Source organism: Protomyctophum parallelum (genome assembly GCF_964188405.1).
Source record: "Protomyctophum parallelum genome assembly, chromosome: 3".
Lineage (NCBI taxonomy): Eukaryota > Metazoa > Chordata > Actinopteri > Myctophiformes > Myctophidae > Protomyctophum > Protomyctophum parallelum.
This window is the reverse complement of record NC_139698.1, coordinates 9,898,707-9,923,625: the sequence shown is the minus strand read 5'-3', so window position 1 is coordinate 9,923,625 and position 24,919 is coordinate 9,898,707. Positions and strand designations below refer to the sequence as shown.

Sequence of the window (24,919 nt, the reverse complement as noted above, 5' to 3'; positions counted from 1 at the left end):
TGCTAGGGCTTCTGGGAAATTGAGGCCAATGCAAATGAATGGGGTACAACGCCTCATGGAGACGAGTCTTGTGTGCGTCTTCCGGGGTGCACCAAGATGGTGGATGGTTACGATTGGATCACAACAAACCGAGGGACCTTTTTTCGCTGGATTTTCGCAGATTAAAAGCCCAAATAATTCAGCGTATGCTCTAAAGGTAATACAACAATCTCTGCAGTGAAGGGGGGTTGATTAAAAGTCAGATAAATCGTTTTCCGCAGTCAAACTGTTAAGGTATAGGCCAGCACGGATCACACATTACAAGACATGACAACTAGCCTTTTATCGTATTGATGTGGTGGAGTCTAACCTTACTTTCTGACTAATTGAAAGATTTCAATGAGTCAGATTAAACAGGCAATCATTACCTATAAGATATTCAGCTGTGGCCAAGTCATCTTATAGGGATCTCTCAGAGGTATAAACTGCAAGGGTGTGTGTGTGTGTGTGTGTGTGTCTTGTGCACTCATGTTTGTGTGTGTGCGCGACTGCGCGTGTGCATGCGAGAGAGAGAGAGAGAGAGAGAGAGAGAGAGAGAGGAGAGAGAGAGAAGAGAGATGAGAGGAAGAGAAGAGAGATAGAGAGAGAGAGAGAGAGAGAGAGAGAGAAGAGAGAGAGAAGAGGAGAGAGAGAGAGAGAGAGAGAAGAAGAGAGGAGAAGAGAGAAGAAGGAGAGAGGAGAGAGAGAGAGAGAGAGAGAGAGAATGAGATGTGTTGGTGTTCCTCTGTACTGTATGTGCACAGGTCCTTTTGATCAGATATGAAATATTCAGAAACGCTGCTGTAATTTGATGAAAGTCAGATATCCCTGGAAAAGCTAGATAGAAGTCAGCACTTTCAACCAGCTCTCGACAGAAAGCCCCCTGCCCTCAGTAAAGGGATTTAAAGAATGTAAATTGCCAGCCCAATAGGTGCAGGTAATAACGTCTGTTTTTAAAATATGCACTGACCTGGGATATGAACTCTAGTCCGTAGCTTTGGGCCAGGGCTCTGGCGGCTGGAACGCCTCCATCCATTTCAACTGCATAGAACACGTAGCGGTTGGTCCCGCGCTGCCCCTCTGTGGTCAACAGCAGCCACTGCAGCAGGCAGCTCCAGACCAGGGCGATGGCATTGAACATGAGGAGGGTGGTTATATTCTGGGGGGGGGGGGGGGGGGGGACGACGACGACAAAACAAACTTCAATCAGAATCAACTTTTTGGTGTTTGTTTTTTTTGCATAAGCTCCGTCATTTTTCTCGTGTTCCAGAAAGGGAGAATTAGTAAAAGGAGGGGGAGGGGACGTCACAGCAGTGAGAAGGAGCCAGGAAGACAAACATCTAACATTAAATGAGCATGTCAAAGAGAATATACAACGTACAATAAATATAAGTCAGGATATTATCTACTCTCATACTCTATACACACATAGCATAAGACCAGTACATGAGGTTAAGCATAAGGAATATACATAATTATATACACATAGCTATACAGCATGTACAGGAGGTTAAGCATACGATATCTATACATATATACACACAGCATGATAAGACCTGATACAGTAGATACAGTGTGACTACTCAGTGTGCGCTCAAGGTGTTTGACAGGAAGCCCCGCTCATATCATCATTGTAACATCCTCCAGACTCCAGACTAAGAGGCTCAATCCCTTTAGCTTTGATAAATTTAAAATCTTCAAACTGGTTGGGGTCATATACAAGACCCCTACATGGTCTGTGCCCGCCCCCCCCTAAGTGAATTCATTAAACGAAAGCCCGATAGGGGAATCAGTACCAGAGCGACAAACTCGAGGAGACTGCAAAGTGCCGCACCGGCAAACAACATTCGGCCAAAATGTCCTCTCAGTACAGGGTTGTGTATAGCATGAATGGCCTTCCTCTGCGTATAAGGGATTGTGCTACATTTCCCTCTTTTAAATACAATCTGAAAAAATTGGTTGCTTGAAAACCAAAGCTGCAACCATTTATGATTATTTTAGGTGTATTTCTTTATGCTGTGTTCCCTATGTAATGTCATGTAAATGTAATCCACTGTTTGACTGTCTGTTTTTCTGTTTTGTGTTTCCTGTGAGGACTGCGGATGAAAATTATTATTATTATTAGCAACTGTGCTATATCCGGTGTATTTACGTCCATGTGTTGTCCATTAATATGCATTGTCCTGTCCAAATAAACAAATAAAATAAAGTATGAGGTTAAACTTGAGGTGTGAAAGTGGTAACACATTGGTAGGTCCACAGAGCTGCAGGTGGGGGAGGTGGGAGTTCCAGAGCCACAGGAACGCACCCAGGGTGCCGGCCCGATTCCGGCGAGCCGCCCCGCGTCCGAAACGGTTGAGAAATGACAGAGTTACCGTGTGGCGGGCTCCCTCTACTCACTGTACCTTCTACTGTACCGTCACTGTACTGTACTGACCCAAAATCACCATATGTGTGTGTGTGTGTTGGGTTGCGCACAGGTGGTTAAAAACAACCATGCTGTTTCCGTGCACCCAGTCACCCACACACATAGCTCCGTAAGGGAGTGGTTGCACCACTCAAAAACACACAGGTAAAGTCAGCAGTCAGCACAGAGGAACAAATCACAGAAACCTCTTATATGCATTATGTCCTACTTGATCATACTACAGTGTCAGACAAAAGCATCAAAAGTAGCAGCTCTGCAAGCTAAAAACGTTTTAAGCTTGTACTTCTGCTATTTTGCCATTTTTTTTATTGGAATCCTCAAACGTAACAGTTTTGGACATATGGACATAATGAGAGGTTTCCACCCAACACAGTCGATATCCACCTTGAAGGGAGGCAAAACATGTCTGTTTCAACTTTCAAGTAAAATGTCTTCAACCACAAAAAACACAAAAGCGCCGTCAGCTCTGTTTGTGTTGATGATTATAGTATAGACTAAAAGGGCTTGTTTAGGAACACAATTTTGTAATCGACATTCAACAGCAGGCCCTATTGCATTATGTTGTGTCCCATTGCAACAATAATTAAAATGCTAAATCCCAAATCATACAAGAATAATTACATTCACGAATGTTCTATGGTATAGGCAATGTATAACTTTACTCAGCAAATGCCAAGACTTGCACATTTGCGAAATAATAACAGTTACATTTCAAAATCCCCATCTCAGAAAGCTTTAGTGGAGAGAGTGATTCATTATCTAAACCTTTTAACTTTGTCAGTTCTTAAAACCGTTTGCCCACAGCCATTATACTTCAAATCCACAGTGGATGCAGCCACCCACAGCCACCCACCTGCAAGCCGGAGAAAAGTGAAGCGTCCAAGAGAGATCTCTTACCCTGTTGCAGAACTCTGGCTACAGCTAGGGCCCCCGAGCAAGACAACAAGACTCTCTACACGCAGAGTCCTAACCCACACATTTAACACATTCTGACCTGAGATCAGATTCACACGAGGTTTCCACTGGACACACACTGGTCTGATTAACCCATTCTGACCTGAGATCAGATTCTAAAAATGTCAGTCGTTCTTCGATTTAAAAAAAAATAGCAGACCTACAAGCTCGTATCGCGCCACTCGGTGGCGCGATATGAGCTTGTAGATCTGCTATTTTTAAATAGCTAAAGCATAACATGATGCCAACACCAAAATGGGTGCCCGGTCAGAATGGGTTAATCTCTCGGCCTTGATGCAAATGCTTTGAGTGAACGCACTACGCAGAGATGCAGCAGCATGCACTCTTTACGCTAAGAACTAACTTATATCTTTATGCAAAACCAGGCGTTTTGCATAAAGATTATTATACTGTAACAATAATGGCTTTGCATATACAATTGGCTTTGTTCGTGTTGGAGAGCAGGGCTTCCCACCATAGGCATCTTGCCTATTAAAACATATGGATATGATATAATGTTCTCCAACCCGTGGGCCCTGAAACATGACAAGTCATGATCATGACAGTCATGCATGCAGCAACTTCAGACTGTTTTTTCGAAGCTGCAACAGTTACAGAGAAAACGTGTAAATAAACGTTCAGATTTCAAATATAAAGTGCTCACCCTGGGGCCACGGATGTTAGAAATGTCCTGATACGGCTATTAGCACATGTTTAATAAAAAGCATTTATTTTTATTATTAACTGGGTGCATTCGGAAAAACCACAGTTGCACAGCGGGAGCGCACTCGCCTATTAGTTTGTATTGGCAGTGTGGTCAGTCTGCGTATATCGAACGCACCCAGTGAATCAGAGTGCAACCCACCTCCCAACCAATAGGGGCGAGTAGTTGAAAGCCTATGGCGGAAATAAACAGCTCAGATAAAACAACTTTTTATTAAACAACACGGAATTAGAAGGAATTAGAACATTGATTTTGACTGCATTTGTACAATCGGCCTCAAAACATGGCAGGCGAGAGGCTGCTAAGTGGTCAGATGGGTAGCCCGCAAACGCTTTCGAGACTTTCAAACGGGCCCTGCATGGTCAAGAAAAGGTTGGGAACTACCGTCGATACTGTACAACCAATATCCAGTGTTATCTTAGTTCCAGCCACTGTGTTCTGTTGTCTTAATTTCTCATTAAAGTACAAGCTGCAAACAAACAGCAGGATTTCACGGTCTCCCTCGGTTCTGTTGAGTTGTGTAGCATGACGTTCCCCGGCTGCCTCCTCCTGCAACACTTCTCCCAAACAACAGCTAGAGTGGTCTGTCTGACCGCTGTTTATTATAAGTCTACAGTACTACGGCATCAGTCAACTCCAATCTCGCAAGCCCCTGAAATGAAATCGATAAGCTCCACTTGGGGACCGACCCCCAGCCAGTCCCAGTGAGAGGCAAGAGGAGCTCACTGTGCCCTCTCAGCAAGAGAGCGCTAGGCCCCGGGCACATACTGTGCAGGGCAGAGAGAGAGAGAGGTGTGTGTGTGTGTGTGTGTGTGTGTGTGTGTGTGTGTGTGTGTGTGTGTGTGTGTGTGTGTGTGTGTGTGTGTGTGTGTGTGTGTGTGTGTGTGTGTGTGTGTGAGAGAGACAGACAGAGAGAGACAGCAGATGAGGCATGGAGGGGTAGAGTGCAGGAGCAGCACATTGAACAGTGTCACGGCCTGGGGGCCAACTGGGACACTGATAAAGTACCTGGACATTTTTATAGACAAACTACTTATTTCCATCCTCATATCGCTCGGGAAGACTGATAACTTTATATTCCTCACGGGCAGAGGAATGAAAAGGACCCACGGGGAGGAGGGAGGGGGACGGGAGAGCCTTTCAGGAGTTTAATTGATCAAGCTGAAGCCACAACGGTTTTTTTTTTCCATCTTTCTTTCTTTCTTTCTCCTTAAGATAAAACTGACTAGCACTCTCCTCTGCACAATACTGAGATCTTTTAGAGACCGGACCCAAAGAAAGAAAAAAAAAGAGAATGTAACTCATTATGTAAAGTCATTACAGCGGGGTTCCAAGCTATATACTCCACAAAAGAGAGTTAATGCTGGAATGTAGCTTACATGATTTTCCAGTCAGAGGTCAGGGTACTTACAGGTCCGGCCAGGCAGGGCCAAATTCATACTGCTCCTATAGAACAATTAGATGATTGCTTTGGAGTCAGACTTCAATGGCATTATATTTTTATGGGTAATATCTGTCAACTTGCAGACAGGTAATGCATCTAAGAGATGCTTTGCTGTGGGGAACATACTATTTGTTTTCATTTTTTGTCATCAAATCTGGTGCCAGTTTCTATTGTAGATCAGAACAGTATGCAGCATTTGTCACACCAGAACCGGAATCCGTCTGAAAATTGGTTCTCAAAGTGGGGTCCGGGGACCCCCAGTGGTCCTTGAGGGAGTTCCAGGGGATCCCCAGCTAAATAAGTTAGGAACCAAATGGACCCAAATGGTAGCCTACACTCTCAGAGTTAAATTAACATAGATTTTTATATTAGAGTGGGACTCTAATGAGATAGAAATTACATTAAATGGGGGTCCTTAGCATAATGCATGTCAAACTGGGGGTCCTTGAAATGAAAATGGTTGAGAATCCTTGGCATATGGTCTCAAATGAGGGGTCCGTGGGTCCGTGTCAATGTGGGGGTCCATGAAAAGGTTTGAGAACCACATGGTCTAGCACAGCTGACATGCTGCTGCTGGTGGTGTTCTAATTAGGGGGTCCTCAGAAATGTTTAACCACCTTAACCCTATTTTATTATTTTGGACAGTCTATTCAAAAATAGCAGATATACGAGCTTGCTACACATATAACTTAATTAGATGGATTACCTATTTAAAACATAAAACACCCTCCAATGTAAACAAAACTCATATTATGGGGGTCCGGCACTAAATATTTTCATGGCTAAAATACACATTAATGTGGGGGTCCTTGACACGAAAATGTTTGAGAGCCACTCACTGGCAGCACACTAAGCTGTTAACTGTGTACTGTACACCCAAAGTCCCAGACAAACAATCCTTTGCTTCAGTAAAAAACTAAAAAAGGAACACATGGGTCTTCTTTCAAACGAGGATTCACTAAAAACGCGGTGGGAGGGGGCGAAGAAACAGGTTGAAATCACACACTGACTCCCCTCAGTGTGCCTCTGTCTGTACAGTGTAGTCAGTGTGCTGTCTACAAAAGGAATGAATGGGTTTGTCACTTTGTCCTAGTGTAGCAAAGCAAAAAGAACTCCATTTACCTTTTCACATCCCGAAGATAGAAGGGCGCTTTCACGCAGACACGTAGCCTAGTATTCCTTCCTGTTGTAGCTGAGCTCACAATAACATAATGGATAATGCATCGCCAAAAAGAAGTATATATCCCGTTTCTCTCTCTTTTTTTGGTTCATGTATTATCTGCTCTAGTCAAACAAAACAGCTGTGCAAAGAAAAAAACGATCATTAACCGTGCCATATCGCCTGCATTTAACGTGTAAAACAACGGGCTGTATATAATATAAATCGAGCAGGCGTGGGGGAACATCCTTCGCGTGTCCGAGGAAGGATTTTTGAAAAGATGTGAGAAATGCATTAGAATGCAAGAAACGGTGTGTGATGATGGCGAGGAGAGGGACTGTTGGCAGAGACAGATCTGCATATGGAAATTAGGGTTAGCCGGGATACAATTTTTTACTTAACCGATGCACTGGTGTTTTTAATTAGATGGAGGAGACGTCCCTGCAGAGAGCTGACGGCCACTTGAGGAAAGTGACTTTGGGGCGCGCGTGCGCGCACACACACACACACACACACACACACACACACACACACGCACACACACACACACGCACACACACACACACACGAATCTTATTCTGAACTTTTTCAGTTTATCATGAAAACCCCTGAAATATGAATTCACACAAACATCTAATAACAAACAACCTCAGCAAGTGTCGCTTTTATGTGAAATTAAAACTATACCTAACCTGAAGCGGTACATTTATATATATATATATAAATAATAAATATCTCTTATTCTCTTCGGTTTACTTACAGTATAATGATTTGTGCTGAACATCGCAGATCTGCAAGCTCACAACGCCTCGCGAACCCGACGACGCGTGAGCTTGTAGATCTGCCATTTTCGGCGTGGCCACGCCTACCGCACAAACTTCCGACCAATCGTCGAGCACGTCGGTCGTCCGTCTGATGTGCGCATGCGTGAGGCAAGCGCGCGGGAGAGAGCGAAAACGAAAAAGGCAAAACAAAACAACAACAGAGAGAGACACAGCCGTGCTGTCACTGAAGCTGGACTTAATACAGCATATAAACTGCACAGATCACCGTGTTTCTACCACATTACTGGATATATCACACGCACACAACAAGCACAAAAGGTTTGGCCCCTGATCTTTGCTATTATAATTAATTAGATGTTGTTTCTCAATGGAAAGCTGTAGCTATAAGCTCTGTAGCCATGTTGATATGCGACTGTTTACTGTGGGCTTTATACTTCTGCTGCAGTGGAAGCATAGACCTGTAAGACCAGAGTGAAAGACGTTGTGAGCTTGTAGGTTGGATGTTTGTGATTGTGAATATAGCCCCACGTAGCCTATAAGATAAGGCTGAATAATAGGCACATGCTCGCAGCCTCGCACTAAATGTTTCAGGGCAAAAATTTACAATATGTAACACACACACACACACACACACACACACACACACACACACACAGAGAGAGAAGTACTCTTTTTTACGAAAGTAAAAGTAGAAATACAACAATATCAGAATTCCGTTACAAATAAAAGCCCGCACATTATTCGCATCAAAATATAGCCTGCAATATCAAAGTAAAATACTCTAGCCTCGCAGTGCATGGCCTCAGTTAGCCGCAATTTGCAACTCTAGATTTTTTTTACAATCTGTTGAATCTAGAGTTGCAACACCCTCCATCCACTTCCTATTCATGATTTTCGGTTTCTGATCTGCTGGTCTTAAATGACGTTAAACTCACCAACATGGCAGCTGTAGTCCAAGCTTGAATTATCCTCTTTCAATCTGCCGAGCTTGTTTTTCATAAAAATCCCCCGTAGACATGTTATGAGTTACTTTCTGTCCAAAATATTCCAAGAGTGACATTTCCGAGCCGTCATTTGTATTTTTGCAACGTGCCGTAAAACAAGATGTGAGGGGGAGCGCTTGTTTAATAGAATCTTACCTGCGCAGGTAAGACACCCAAAGAAGAGGCAGACACAGTGCGACGCCCCATCACACACAGCCTTCTATTAAACAAGCGCTCGCCCTCACATCTTGTTTTACGGCACGTTGCAAAAATACAAATGGCGGCTCGGAAATGTCACTCTTGGAATATTTTGGACAGAAAGTAACTCATAACATGTCTACGGGGGATTTTTATGAAAAACAAGCTCGGCAGATTGAAAGAGGATAATTCAAGCTTGGACTACAGCTGCCATGTTGGTGAGTTTAACGTAATTTAAGACCAGCAGATCAGAAACCGAAAATCATGAATAGGAAGTGGATGGAGGGTGTTGCAACTCTAGATTCAACAGATTGTAAAAAAATCTAGAGTTGCAAATTGCGGCTAGGCCTCAGTGTGATTATTAGTATGGCTAAGCGAGGCTAAAAGTACTCAAATTATAAGTACTCAATTCTCACAACATGTCGTGTTGTTGTTTAGTCCTAGAATGGCTGTGAATGTGATATATTATATGCAGTTTTATTCCATATCGTCACTGCTAGCACTCCTTACTTTGTAGTTTGTACTCACCTCATCAGTCGCAGCTCTATAGTTTCATATCCATTTGAAGGTTCTGGCAGAAAACGTGTGTTTTAGTCAAATATCTCCACTTTCCCACAAGTTTCACACGAACACATTTCATACAGTGAGGCACGCTGACTGACGCAACAGACAGACAGGTGTCATTAATTACCTGCACCGGCGTGACGCACCTGTATTGTGCCATTATGCTATAGAAATGATTCTAAGGCTAGCCAGACAGTTTATATATTATATAACTCTATGGGCTGCTAGACCTACCAGCTTCCTCTTCTAAGGAAGTTTCCCCTGGTCTCTCTCTCTGCCATTTTGTTGGTTCCAAACATTTCTACCGTAGCCAACCATAGAGTATTAAAATTTGGAGGTAAAATAAAATGCGTAAGTGCAAACGAGCGCTCAATGTTAAAGCCCAGCTGCACGGGGTTTCCTCGTCATGAATCCACGGGTCCGCCTGCAGTCCTTCCTCTTACCACTAGGGCCCAGCGCTTCAACATTGGAGTGCCTAGCTGGCCCCTTGGGGGGTAGCCAACAAACCCAGTGATGCACTCATGGATTAAGGATGTACCATGTACGCAGACATAAGAAACAGATTGTCCACAGGTTCAATGTCATTTTGGTTTGCATTTACTTTCCAAAGTGCAGTGAATGATACATTAGAAACAGTCACATCTTCTCTTCCTTGTTATGGCATGATCTCTGTGCTGTCTTTCTCTCTGTCTGTCTGTCAGGTAAAAAACATTTGTCCACCAGGTGCATGCCGCTCCCCAATCACCCAGGCCTACATATGCTCTCCATCAATCAATTAGGCCTGGGGAGGCGTGCCCTTGGTGTCCAAACAGTGATTCAATTACATAATAATTAATAACCCATCAAACCAATACCCAATAATGCCAAATTATTACTATAACAATTGTGATAATAATAATAAATACAAAACAGTGAGGATGGCTTCTACAATATATATTGGCCTATATATGCATTCATATAGCACCTTTCTCCAAAGCGCTTTACAATGACTGTACTTCACATTCACACACCGATGGCAGAGGAAAGTAGGAAACCATGCAAGGCACCAACCTGGAGCAGTTAGGGGTTCAGTGTCTTGCTCTAGGATACTTCTAACTCCCTCCTCATTCTGATATTCTATTTGTAATTTCGGAGCTCCGTTTATAATCCGAGTTAAACTTTCTCATTTATATTGAGGCGTGTGTGTGTGTGTGTGTGTGTGTGTTCTAACTTTTATGCTTTTTGTTCCACCCAGAGAAGCGGCATGTCGGACGACTTCGGCCAGTCTCTGACCCCGCCGGTGTCTCCCTTCTCGGACGATCACGTGTTGAGCGCGTTGAGCAACTTGACCCCGTCACCGCCGGCCTGCTTCTGCTGCTCCCATGAAGCTACGGGAGAGGAGGGCCCCTGCTCCCTCCCCTCAGAGGGATACGCGGGGAGGGGCTCCCTAAAACGGTTAGGTTCCTGTCTCTGTCGGGGGGGCGAGGGGTGGACACGCAAAGTGTCAATCAATCAATCAATCAGTTGAGGAGATACACAAGCAGGTTGTCAAACTTGTCATATATTCTATTCGGTCCTCTTCACTAGGGCTGGGCAGGTAACTGATCACAACCGTCATTGATACCTATAACCGACTTAATCCTGCTCATGCAGGTTAATTGAATAATTGAGAAGCAAGTTTAAGCAATATTTTGTATATCAAGGAATCAACACTAAAATATTTTTTTTGTAAGTGATTAAATTGGTTAATCTGATTCATCACTGTATTTTACTTCATTGTACAATGATAAAATAGTAAAAATAGCCCATCTGCAACTACAAGCTCTCGGCAAGCTCTTGTGACTGTGAGCTTGTATATCTACTGTACAAATTTGTAGATCTTTAAACAATCGTCCATTAATCTAGGCAAACGTTTGAAATAACGTTTGATTTAAAATAAATGTTGATTTGTCATCATACTCCTCAGTCCTCACTATCCTCGGTCCTTACCCACCTGTTTTCCTTTTGTTCCACTAGATAGAAAACAAGATTATAGCACTCTGAGGGCTGTATTCTGCGTGTCTTAAGTACCAGGTCTTATTCCCTAACTTGAGTAAACTAAAGACCTGGAGGCGTGATCAATGCCATTTGGCTATTCTGAGTGGCCTCCAGGTCTTTAGTTTACTCAAGTTAGGGAATAAGACCTTAAGACACCGCAAAATACAGCCCCGAGTCTCTGACTCCCTGTACTGTTGTGTGTAGGCTGCTGCTGCGTCTGGACCCAGCCCCTACGGACTGTGACACAGACACGGTGGAGGTATTTGGCTTCCTCTGGGTAACCGAGACCGCGCTGGTGGAATCCACCAAGCTGCTCTTTGGCCTATTCAGGTGAGTCTGTGGTCTGTGAGGCCATACAATACCATGTTTCTTTATTATCAGCTCTCACTGAAATTTGTCTTGTTGCGACTCGGCAGCCATGTACTGTACTGTATGCAACACATGATTATAATACACATATTTGACACAACACAGAGAAACGAAGCAAACAAATTACATCAAAGCAATGTCCAGCGTTCAGCCTACCCAATTCTAAATTAAGCCTCAACATTGACTGATGAACAAAGGACCTCTGTAGTCTGACCTTATATGACCTTGTATTTTTGGAATGCCGTCCTACCCAAATGCAGAAACATATTATTTCCCATTCAAAACATGGCTAGTGTCTTTTTACACTAAAATAATCCTCCTAGCATCCGAGAATATTTGGGAATGGGACGGCACATTGTCGGACTTCAGGTCAAGGTCAAGTTTATGTATACTGTATGTCCCAAGCTGGGCAATTCATTTTACAGCAGATAATAAAAGCTCTAAAAAACACATTACAAACAGTAAAACACACACAAATAACAACAGACATACGTATACATTATCACAAGATACACAGATTACATTTAAATATAATGTGCAACTAGTCCCAGAACCAAGTGTAACTACCCACCCCTGAAACGAAACAGCAGCTACCTCCTCCTGCTTCCCTTGTTGATGGCCTGAATGGAGGTAGGGGCCATCAGCAAGGGAGGAGGTAAATGGTAAATAAATGGTGCATTTATATAGCGCCTTTATCCAAGGCGCTTTACAGAGATTGTGCATTACATTCACCCATTCACACACACATTCATACACCGATGGCAGCGGAAACCATGCAAGGCACCAACTAGCACATCGGGAGCAATTAGGGGTTCAGTGTCTTGCTCAAGGACACTTCGACAGTAACTCTGGGGGAGCCCGGGTTCGAACTGGCAACCTTACGGTTACCATCCAGGCACTCTACCCCTGAGCCACCGCCGCCGCCGCCTAGGAGGTAGCTCCTATGGAGGTAGCTGCTATGCTCAGATATTTATTTATGCAAAAAGAATACATGTGCTAAATACATTTACCCCTAAATCATTTTGACACGAGTGTCGGGGAGGGCAAAAACAACTAGCAAATAAAAATAGTTTTTAATACTGTTTAGAGAAGTTGTCCAAACATATTTATGTGGAATGGATATTGTGAAAAATATACCAATGAAAGATTATATATAAAACACACGCACGCACGCACGCACGCACGCACACACACACACACACACACACACACACACACACACACACACACACCTTGTGTCACAGTATTTATGATTGTAGCGTAATACAGTTTGACTGCTGCTGCGGATCTTCAACATTATTAAATAAGACTCCTACTACTACTGAGACTCTGAGAGTGCGGATTTTATTCTCTTTCTATAATACGTTTTCTGTGAATCTGCACCCAGAACAGGCCTGAACCCTTAAAGACTGTCTGAGTAATACAACCTGCTCTGAAGGTCTGCTTTACAGAACTCTGACCGTTTAGCCTTGGAGTAGAAGATTTCAAGTTCTTTCATTGAATTTTTATTTCTGCACACATGAATGTCATCCAGTGGTCTCTCACAACACTTTGCTTTCTGAAATGTTTCAGACAAAAACTCTTCAAGCTTGAGACCCTGGTTCGGTCCAGTTCCCATGATTTTGGTAAGCATTTTATATGTTAAACATTAAAGGATGACTTCACCCACTTTCAACCTTCATATAATTGCTCCTCACTAATGCTCATCATATAGTATGGCACAATTTGTTTCCACTTGGTTTGTGTCTCAGAGGAGAACTGTGGACAGTTCAGAAACCTCAGTTACCTACAGTACAGTAAGCTCACAACGCCTCCCATCGTGACTCGTTGTGGTAAATGGTGCATTTATATAGTGCCTTTATCCAAGACGCTTTACATAGATTGTGCATTACATGTACCCATTCACACACACATTCATACACCGATGGCGGCAGAAACTATGCAAGACACTAGCCAGCACATCAGGAGCAATTAGGGGTTCATAGTCTTGCTCAAGGACACTTCGACACTAACTCTGGGGGAGCCCGGGTTCGAACTGGCAACCTTGCGGTTACCATCCAGCCACTCTAACCCTGAGCCACCGCCGCCCACACCAGTGTGAGCTTGTAGATCGACTAGCCGATGTATATAGGTTTGAATTGATCGTGTGTTAAGTCACTTCGTTTGGGCTTATTTTCATAGAAGGTTGCTTATTTCTCTCGCAAAATCTGACAACGCTGCTTGTGATCATGTACCCAAAAATGACAGTGTTGCAGTATTAGTTTATTCATTTAGAAAAATGTAAATGTAAATAACATGTAAATGTTTGTCCCATCATCAGGTCAAGCGCCCAGCCTTCATTATGAGGCAGAGGAACTCAGACAACAGTGTGTGTACTTCCTCCAGTATGTCAAAGTCTTCCTGTACAGGTGAATTATGAGAAACGCCACATTCACTTTCTTGGCTTTTTTTTCTTTTACCACAAATCAAAGTAATCAAACTGATTTATTCTATAAACACTATATGTGTTCTATGTCATATCTCCATATTTTAACTTTTTGTGTTTTTTGTTAATTAACACCCTGCATGATCATACTACAGCGTCAGACAAAGGTATCATCATAAAGCTAGTACTCTATATCTGCTACTTTAGCTATTTTCAAATTTGAATCCTGAAAATTAACTGTTTTGGACATATAAGGTTTCCATCCGACAGATGTCAATGTGTGTTGTATATGCACTGGAAGCAAGTAATTTATGATAACGACATGACATGATATTTAAATAATTGTACATAGATAAATGTACATAAACAAGAGCTTGTGACTAAATAATCAGGTCGTTTCCATGTGACAATATTTTGTATGTTCTTTTTGGCGTATGATCCTTCTAGGTACCTGGAACCGTCCGACAGCCTGGCAGGTCCCTCTCACCCCTACGAAGAGCTGGAGGCCCAGCTCCCCTCAGCCCTGCTAGAAGAACTGTTCGGGGTCACTCTCCTCATAGGGCGACTCAAAGACCAACCGGCCAGCGTACAGACCAGCGCCTTCACCATCCAGAACCAGCAAGGAAAGGTGCTGCTGCTCAACAACATTGGCATGATGCCATGTCTTCTTCACTCATGTAGTCTATCATTCTAGAGCCTGTGGCTGTAGCCTCAGGCACCATTTTGAGACAGTGTAAATGGGTAATATATTGCTTGCAGGGTAAAGTTTTGGTAACTGCTGGACAGTCACAAGGAGATAGACAGACAGACAGACAGACAGACAGACAGACAGACAGACAGATAGATAGGATATTCTATATAACTCACATTCCTCTGTGTCTTTCTCTAGATATTTCCTCCCTCCTGGCATTTGTTGCACCTGCACCTGGACATCCACTGGTCCGTGTTGGAAATCCTCCACCTGCTTGGACAGAAGATGCATGGTAAGGCATTACATTTTAAACGTCACCTGTAAGCCATGCATTTAGCTCATTCTCTTCCCCCCAAAAAAACACAGTTAAAGATGTAAAGTTCCTGCCCACCACCTCAGAGACTAGGCGTTTAATTCCTCCACGGAGCATAATCAGACTTGGCAGTTGGCCGTGTTGGCGGGAGAGTGTAGCAAACTAGCAAAGCAGGGAGGGTGATGTCTGTCACTGCACTCTGGACTCCCATGGGTTGGTCCTGTTCAGTGTGGGCCACTATAGGAGGAAGGCAAGGCCGTTGTATTTGTGTGACACATTTAAACAACGAGGCTATTCAATGTGGTTTACCCAGAACATCAGGCAAAAGAAACACAGTAACTATACAATGACATTAAGAAGGATGCATAAAAGAAAATAAGTAAAAATAACAGATGCAGCTACAGTGCAGAAGAGAAAGAAACAAGACGAGGTCTTTAGTTGTGTTTCAAAATAAATAAGAGTGGCAGCAGACCTGCCGTTTTCTGGGAGCTATTCCAGATATGTAACTAAATGCTGATTACCCACTTTTGTTTTCCATTTTAGGGACATAAATCTGACTGTATTTGTAAATTGCACTGTCCCCTTCTTTTCTCTGTTGCGTAACAGCTGAGGATTGGTAGTTGGTGGGGTGGGTGGGAGAGGGTGAGCAAGCTGTCTGTGTGTATATATGCATCTGTATATTGTGTACTGTATGTTTTTATGTTTCTTGTTCATGTGTCACGGGTCCCCCTTGAAAAGTAGATGCTGCATCTCAAGGGGCTATACCTTCAATAAAGATCAGAAAAAGAAAAAAAAATCTTTTCCAGCTAACCTGATAGGTCTGGGTGGTTCATGATATCACACAAGATCAGAGATGTATTTTTGCCCGGCTAACCCGCAAATATTATGACATGAGAGCAACATAGCGTGCTCCTCCTCAGTGTCAGGTGAAAAGAGGTGGTTTTGACTGAGACACGTGATCGTCTGTGCTATGATTATGAATAAATATCTGTACATTTAAGCCACCCTGAAGATGGTTCTAGGTTCTAGGATGTGTAGAGTGCCGTTCACAGTTCACACCATATAACTGATGATAACTATAAAGACTCCAGTGCATGGCAGAATGGTGAATGGTGAATGACACGTGAATGAGTTATCGTTACAGTTACAGTATACTCTGTGGGAACTGGAAACGTCTCTTTTATTCTAGCGGCAGCGAGGATAACATCTCTCTGTTATTATTGCAACAGGAATGGTCTTTTCTTTCTCTTTTCACGCCACAATATAACTTTTTGCACCCTGACCTAACCCATTTTAGGCGGGAACCCCTTTTGGTGTTAGCATTACGTTATGCTTTAGCTATTGAAAACTAGCAGATCTACAAGCTCATAGCGTGCCACCGAGTGGCGCGCTACAAGCTTGTAGGTCTGCTATTTTTTTAAACTGTCTGATTTAAGACATTTTTTTTATCTGATCTCAGGTCAAAATGCGTTAAAGAACCACCATTCTTCTGTGCGTTAGAATCTGATCTCAGGTCAGAATGACCTAATCTGCATCTGTTGGAATTGGCCTTTTCTTTTTCATGATCATTCCTCCCCCCTGCAGGCCAGGTGGTGTACGCCCACCGGGTCGTGGACCTGACGGGAGAGAACCTGACGGATAGCAGCCTGTTTGAGGAGCACCTGTGCAGCCTGCTCTGTGACCTCACTGGCCTGTCCTTAGGCAAATACAGCAAGGTGGGCGGCTGGGCCTCTGCTCTCCTCTCTCCATCTGTGTGTGTGTGTGTGTGTGTGCGTGTGCGTGTGCGTGTGCAATCAATGTGTTTTTTTCCCTGTTTGCAATATCCGTTCATTTATTCTCCTCTGAAACATGATATTTCAAATCTAACTTTAAACACTCGAAGCCTCGTTTTATACGATGTTGTCGCACCGAAATAAAATGTTAACGACGTGGCCAAAATATGGATGCCAGGTTTAAGGAGTCCGTAAGCAGGGAGTACCCTAACCAAGTATGTGTAGGACAGGCCTATAACTATGGTATTATGTATTACATATTGTCAGACTGCATTTGACTGAGATCGACATATGAAATAAATGCTTAAACATGTAGCTAGGTGTAATGTTAGAGTCCACCGAAGTGAACCTTTCAAGCCTGTTTTCTCAACTCTCTGTTTTCTGCAAGACATTACTCTATAAGCCATATCTCTGGTGGGTCAAACTGAACAACCAATATGTCAATTTGAAACTATGATTCCCTGCTTTCACATGACATGAAAATTAAAAAAAATCCAATGGCAGTCCCTCAGTCAAATTTAGTCACATTATGTAAAACCACCCAGCCAAATTAGAAGATAAAATGTATGCGAGACTGACGGATGAACAGAAAAATGTGTGGTATTTTATCATGAACATTGGTGAGGACCAATTATATGAAGATAAGTTGAGAAGTAAAACATGTGTTCAACAGGTGAGGCCTACGGAGGCTCTGAGCAGCCATCACTACCTGTGCACCTGCACCAAGGAACTGTGGGTCCTCCTCATGCACCTGCTGGAGCACAGGAGTAAAACCCTGCACACACAGGTGACGTTTGTTTTTTAAATGCTATGATGAATTGAATATATAGGACCACAGTGGAAACAAGTGCGCAGGACCTTTTGCCAGGTGTGAAGCCACCTGGCCTACATGTTGCACGCACCACTACTAATGACCATAAAGGCTACTCTAAACACGAGCGGAATGAGAGTGCCCCTCACTTCAAATGTGTTTGACAAAAAAAGAGACTCCTGCACATCCAAAAAGACCCGTGGGAGGCATAGACATCAAAAAGAGAAAAACCTTCCAAGGAAGGGACTGCACACTCCAGGGAACAGAGACGGACAACTTACTGCATCAACTTATTTATTATAGCACGACGCGTTTCGCCGTGAGTTCTTTCTGACGCACCTGACGAAGCTCACGGCGAAACGCGTCGTGCTAAACTAAAGATTCAACTAAAAAATATTGACTTAACTTGTGACTATAATAATAACTACACTGGATCCATTGGAACACAGTTTTTTTTCTTAGCCTAAAAAGTAAGAGTTTAGGTCACACATGGCGGCGTCCCTACCGGCGTCATCAGCGATAATTAATAATGCTTGTGTTTATCCCCCCGGGCAGTCTTTCTGGAGCTACATGAACGCCCTGCTGCGGCCCCTGGTCGAGGGGAAGCCCCCGGCAGAGCAGTACAGCGGGCTGCCCACCCACTGTAAAGACCCCCTGGGCTTCACCTGGTGGCTGCTCACCCATCTGGCACAGCTGGGACAGTACAACCGCAACGGGAGCCTTCACAGCGAGGTGGGCTCCGTCTGTTCGTCTGTCTGTCTGTCTGTCTGTTCGTATGTCTGTCTGTCTGTCTGTTCGTCTGTCCGTCCGTCCATTAACCACTTAAGCAGAACAAAAATACATCACATGCAAGGATGCACCTGGTACGTATCCTCAATGATGTATCCCAAACTAATGTGTAAATATAACCGGGATAAAAGGCATGCTTTCCCAGTTAGGGTACCTAAGGGTTTTAGGTCTGTCTTTCTGTTTGTTTGTTTGTTTGTTTGTTTGTTTGGAGCACAGTATGTGTAGCATGACCTATTGATCATTGTGGTCATTCACACTGAACAGTCAGCTAATTGGGGTCAGACACACACACACACACACACATACACACACACACACACTTAACCGCTCAGTTCACACTTTGGTGTGATTTTTAAAGAAGTGATATGCATGTGAACAGCCAAACATAACCTACAAATGAACAGCATGAATAAATGCAGTGCCCCTATCTTCTTTTTTTTTCTCCATCCCCCGACACATTTTTGGAAATTCATTTGAATAATTCATGCCTAAAACAGTGCTTGTTGTCATTGCAAAATGTGAAGTACTACTTGGAGCAGGCTACCTAATCCTCCGTCTGCTTCAGCGAGCTGCTTAAAAAGCAGAGGTGGACACTAGCAGGAATTGTGCTTTTACTTAAAGGACAACTTTTGTTTTTTTCAACCAAGGTTCATGTTTTAGGTTGTTATTAGAGAGAGTAAAAGATGAGTGTTAATTGTTTTTAATTTGCTGCTTTCTTTAGTTTTAGGGATTTTAGCTGTTTTTGACAGGTGGGCGGGGGCATTCGAGCATGGGGCTAAATATGTATTTTTTTTTTAGTATTGGGGCGATTTCTTTTTTAATTATTTACTATAGTCCTAATAGACATCAGGAAATTGCATCTGGCCACAGAAGATCACATGATCTACTGAATGTGAAGGTAGCCTACTGGGGGGAAGCCACGCTGTGTGTCTAGTAGGACCATAGTAAATAAAATAAAAATAAATCTATAAAAGTTTGTAAAAAAAAATACATATTTAGCCCCATGCTCGAATGCCGCTGCCCCCTGTCAAAAACAGCTATAACCCCAATACGAAAGAAAGCGGCAAATGAAAAAAAAAATAAGACTCATCTTTTACTTTCTTTAATAACCTAAAACATGAACCTTGGTTGAAAAAAAAACTAAAGTTGTCCTTTAAGTTGACTTGAATTTCTTTTAGGTTGCTTTGCTCGAGTATTTGTATTATTGGACTCATCACTTAAATCAATTAGTTCAATGGACTGTTACAGAGCCCAATAATGAAGCCTGACATAGAAAACGCAACGAAACAAAAAACGCTCTTCTAACACATTGTACATTATCACAGAAACAGCTGGACGATAACTGGAGCTTTGTGGAAGAGTTGCTGAAGTTAACTTGCAGCCCTAAGGTAATTATACTGTCAATATAATATAATGATAGATACTGAATACTCCTGTTCCGTGTGTGTGTGTGTGTGTGTGTGTGTGTGTGTGTGTGTGTGTGTGTGTGCGAGCGTCTCAATGACCCTGAAGGCTTATGCAAAAGGCTAAAATGTAATATAAGATGTTATGTAGACAGATGCCATGTCATTATTGACCTGGCATCCATAGTGTGTATAATTTAAATTACTATTTCATTACTATTTCTATCCATTTGATGTACTGTATCACCTTGTGTTGTCCTTGCTTATGTAATTCGATCTGTATTAAGAGCGTCTGCTAAATGCCTAAATTGTCAAATTGTATTACTATTCTTGCGAGGGCCAAACATCCCCACAAGTATAGCAGAATTGTGTCGTCACGGGAAAATGTTTGTTTTTAGAGTTAAAGTAATTAGGAAAAGATACATCATTGCTATAGTGTTGATGACCTCACAAGTGTGTGTGTGTGTGTGTGTGTGTGTGTGTGTGTGTGTGTGTGTGTGTGTGTGTGTGTGTGTGCGTGCGTGCACATGCGTGTTGCATGAACAGCTAGGCCTACAGGAGGAGCAGGTCAGGATGCACGTGCACTGCTGTCTCAGTGTGTGTCTGCTGTGGGAAGCCAACACCAGCACTGTGTCCACCCTGTGGGACTACTACAGCAAGAACCTGGTGAGGACTCACTATTATTACACAATAACACCAGTACTGTGTCCACCCTGTGGGACTACTACAGCAAGAACCTGGTGAGGACTCACTATTATTACACAATAACACCAGCACTGTGTCCACCCTGTGGGACTACTACAGCAAGAACCTGGTGAGGACTCACTATTATTACACAATAACACCAGCACTGTGTCCACCCTGTGGGACTACTACAGCAAGAACCTGGTGAGGACTCACTATTATTACACAATAACACCAGTACTGTGTCCACCCTGTGGGACTACTACAGCAAGAACCTGGTGAGGACTCACTATTATTACACAATAACACCAGCACTGTGTCCACCCTGTGGGACTACTACAGCAAGAACCTGGTGAGGACTCACTATTATTACACAATAACACCAGCACTGTGTCCACCCTGTGGGACTACTACAGCAAGAACCTGGTGAGGACTCACTATTATTACACAATAACACCAGTACTGTGTCCACCCTGTGGGACTACTACAGCAAGAACCTGGTGAGGACTCACTATTATTACACAATAACACCAGTACTGTGTCCACCCTGTGGGACTACTACAGCAAGAACCTGGTGAGGACTCACTATTATTACACAATAACACCAGCACTGTGTCCACCCTGTGGGACTACTACAGCAAGAACCTGGTGAGGACTCACTATTATGACACAATAACACCAGTAGTGTGTCCACACTGTGGGACTACTACAGCAAGAACCTGGTGAGGACTCACTATTATTACACAATAACACCAGCACTGTGTCCACCCTGTGGGACTACTACAGCAAGAACCTGGTGAGGACTCACTATTATTACACAATAACACCAGCACTGTGTCCACCCTGTGGGACTACTACAGCAAGAACCTGGTGAGGACTCACTATTATTACACAATAACACCAGTACTGTGTCCACCCTGTGGGACTACTACAGCAAGAACCAGGTGAGGACTCACTATTATTACACAATAACACCAGTACTGTGTCCACCCTGTGGGACTACTACAGCAAGAACCTGGTGAGGACTCACTATTATTACACAATAACACCAGCACTGTGTCCACCCTGTGGGACTACTACAGCAAGAACCTGGTGAGGACTCACTATTATTACACAATAACACCAGCACTGTGTCCACCCTGTGGGACTACTACAGCAAGAACCTGGTGAGGACTCACTATTATTACACAATAACACCAGTACTGTGTCCACACTGTGGGACTACTACAGCAAGAACCTGGTGAGGACTCACTATTATTACACAATAACACCAGCACTGTGTCCACCCTGTGGGACTACTACAGCAAGAACCTGGTGAGGACTCACTATTATTACACAATAACACCAGCACTGTGTCCACACTGTGGGACTACTACAACAAGAACCTGGTGAGGACTCACTACTAGGCCTGACACCATTATCATATCATCATCATCATCATCATACTATAATTCAGTCAACGTCTGTGTGTCACTGTGACTGCCGTAGCTCCTCACTGCCTGCACCAATTCACACAGGCATTGACCATAATAATATGGAGGGCGTAACGAATTTGATTTGACACATTAATGATTAATAATGAATGAATAATAAAAAAGCGAAAACGCACCTAGGGCGCAGTACCCCCCGCGGCCACAAGGCAAGTATTTCACAACGGGTAAGTGGCTAGTTACAGAATAATCGCCTAATCACAAGATGCTCCACATCCAGCTATATATAAAACCTTTTCAAGTCAAGGATCCCCACCCAAAATGATATATAGGCAGCGGTGGCCGAACGGTTTGCGGAGCGGTCTTGATATCGGAAGGTCGCTAGTTCGTATCCCCGATTCCCCGGACCGGCACGTTAAAATTACCACCGCTGAAGTGACGGGGGGGAGTTTCCCTGGTTGGACGTAGCACGTGGAAGGAACACGTTATTCCAACCAGTTCCTTTCCCCTCCATCAGGCGCCCCAGCTGGCCAGGGGGAGGTAGTTTAGAGACAAGGATTACTGCATGTCTTTTGTGAGGGTACCACTACCTACCCTCAATCAATGTTAGTTGTGGTTGTTCCCTGCAGAGCGGCTCCTTCACGGTGCCCTGGCTGGGGCTGTCGGGCCTGGGCAGTCTGTGTAAGACCCCCCTGGCTCTGCTGGAGCAGGCCCGGTCCTCCTGCTCCCCGGGCCCGCTCCGCTCCCCGGGTCACGCCCAGCTGTACCGCACGCACAACTCCTTCCACATGTTCCTCAGAGTGCTGGCCCTCTGCCTGGGCCAGGGCAGCGCGGGCGGAGCCCCGCAGAGGCAGATCAAAGGAAGGTAAGGCCAGAGATATTCCATCAACCCATTTTGGCCTGACGTCGAAAATTTTAAAAAAAAGTCTTCTAAATCATGACGGTTTTCTGAAATACCTATGTTTCTACCTATGTTTCCAAATTTGCCACACGATTTTTCAAAAATAGCAGACCTACAAGCTCGTATCGCGCCACTCGGTGGCGCGCTATGAGCTTGTAGATCTGCTATTTTTCAATAGCTAAAGCATGACATGATGCTAACACCAAAAGGGGTTCCCGCCCCAAAATGGGTTAAAAGACCCAAGACCAGATCCCACAAATGTCTTCTAAATCGTCAACAGTTTTCAGAATACCTATGTTTCTATGTACGGTGGCTCTCAAACTTTTTCATGGGACCCCCGAACATATATTGTTCCAGGGAACCCCACAGAATTAAAAAGTTAAAAAGAATTTACTGTGAAATAATATTACATTCAAAGATTTGCACACATTTTCACGATTTCTAAGCTGTGTTCATGTTCACTCTTCCATTGAAGCACTGGGAAAACTGTCGCGCCTTTCTTCGTCCTTTTTTCCCCCAAACTTGATTACGGTAGCGGTGGTCTAAAAAACATTTGACAGAAAAAGACTCGCTCACCGTATAAAAAAACAGAAGTAAAACTCCTTAGACTGACTTTTACTTCTGTTTTTTATACGGTGAGCGAGTCTTTTTCTATCAAAGTTCCACTCTTCCATTGGAAATAATAGACTCCAATCTGCTTCCGGTCTCCTCTAAGATCCGGCTAAGATTTAGGGATTTAAGATGTAACCGTACCAGATAAGACCTGAGGCAGATTCTACAATTGCTACAATTACTTCAAACTAAAGCAATAGTTCGCAAACTTTTCTGTGCCAAGGAACCCCAAAGATAATATGTATGTCTGGGTCATCTTTCTACTACAAAATTATGCCGTACCGGGTTTTGTGATGTCGTATGCACATGCATAAAATGAGTGGCAAAGTGAGTTAAACATTGTTTAACGTCGTTTAATGCAATCAGTCACATAGGACTTTTCTGGATGTGTGGGCTGTCAAGGCCAGGAAGTAGGTTTCCAGTAGGCGTTCCTGGATAACTTCCAGGTATTATGATGATGATGTCCCACACATACCCTCTATGGGCAGAATGACCTTTGTTTGCGTTTAATACATAAATAGTGACTTTGAGACTAGCCGGTTCACCTTACAGTGTAACTCAATATGGAGGCTATTTTTGGATTCTCAATTTCTAATCGACGACACAACAGAGCGAGACATCTTGCCAGTTGGACTAGTTCCATCATGACAATGCAGCCAATGCATTTCCAATGGAAGTCACATGGTTTGACACAGCATTTTTGTTGTACGGCTTTCGGCTGTGTTTCGACTGCCCCCCCTCACCCTGCTCATACAAGAAAAATGTTGTGTCAAACCATGTGACTCCCATTGGAAATGCATTGCTAGCTTGCATCAGTAAACAAGTCTCATGCATCAGCTATACATCAAGGTGTGAGTCAGGCCTATAGGTGCCCAGACGGTTGAGCTATAACCGTCCAATGGGCCAATAGTGGCATTGTTGTTGTCGTTTTCTTTTGCCTTTGATTTTGAATCGTATGCTGAGTGCCTTCCTCGTGTGTGTGTGTGTGTGCGTGCGCGTGGTATGTTTGCACACTTTCATGTAAGCACGACTCGGTGCGTGCATGTGCGCACGTGCGGATCACGTCTTTGAATGGTGTGTGTGTGCAACTGTGCATGCCAGGTGTGGCACACACACACACACACACACACACTCTTTGATATTTGCTGAGCCCCCTGGTAGGGCAGGTGTCTCAGGAGTCAACCAGCTGCTGTCCAACTCCCAACGCAGCCAGGGAGCCTCCCGTACAGACCCACCACACCACCCAGCCCGAGACCACCTGCTCCTCCGAGCACACACAGAGCACACACACCGTATAGACTTCCACTGGTGGAGAGCAGAGCACTGTACTCGGGTAGACCAAGTAGATCAGAACCTTTTTATGTAAAGAACGAGTCCGCATTGTGTTGTCTTGTTGTGTATAAATGGTAACTGGTGCATTTATATAGCACCTTTTATTCAAGTCGC

At 43.7% G+C, this 24,919-nt stretch overlaps 1 protein-coding gene across 1 annotated transcript in view; it reads left to right on the top strand.

The window, feature by feature from the left end:
• Positions 1-7,715: 7,715 nt before the first annotated feature.
• Positions 7,716-24,919, top strand: part of mms22l (MMS22-like, DNA repair protein) — a 54,280-nt gene continuing 37,076 nt past the window's right edge. Inside the window, exons 1-13 of the mRNA XM_083760700.1 lie at positions 7,716-7,830; positions 10,492-10,691; positions 11,478-11,603; positions 13,215-13,267; positions 13,963-14,050; positions 14,515-14,695; positions 14,957-15,050; positions 16,656-16,786; positions 17,517-17,630; positions 18,210-18,386; positions 19,769-19,831; positions 20,393-20,512; positions 22,590-22,825. Coding sequence (XP_083616826.1) covers positions 10,501-10,691; positions 11,478-11,603; positions 13,215-13,267; positions 13,963-14,050; positions 14,515-14,695; positions 14,957-15,050; positions 16,656-16,786; positions 17,517-17,630; positions 18,210-18,386; positions 19,769-19,831; positions 20,393-20,512; positions 22,590-22,825 — 1,574 coding nt within the window. The 5' untranslated portion in view covers positions 7,716-7,830; positions 10,492-10,500. The remainder of the gene's footprint in view (positions 7,831-10,491; positions 10,692-11,477; positions 11,604-13,214; positions 13,268-13,962; positions 14,051-14,514; positions 14,696-14,956; positions 15,051-16,655; positions 16,787-17,516; positions 17,631-18,209; positions 18,387-19,768; positions 19,832-20,392; positions 20,513-22,589; positions 22,826-24,919) is intronic.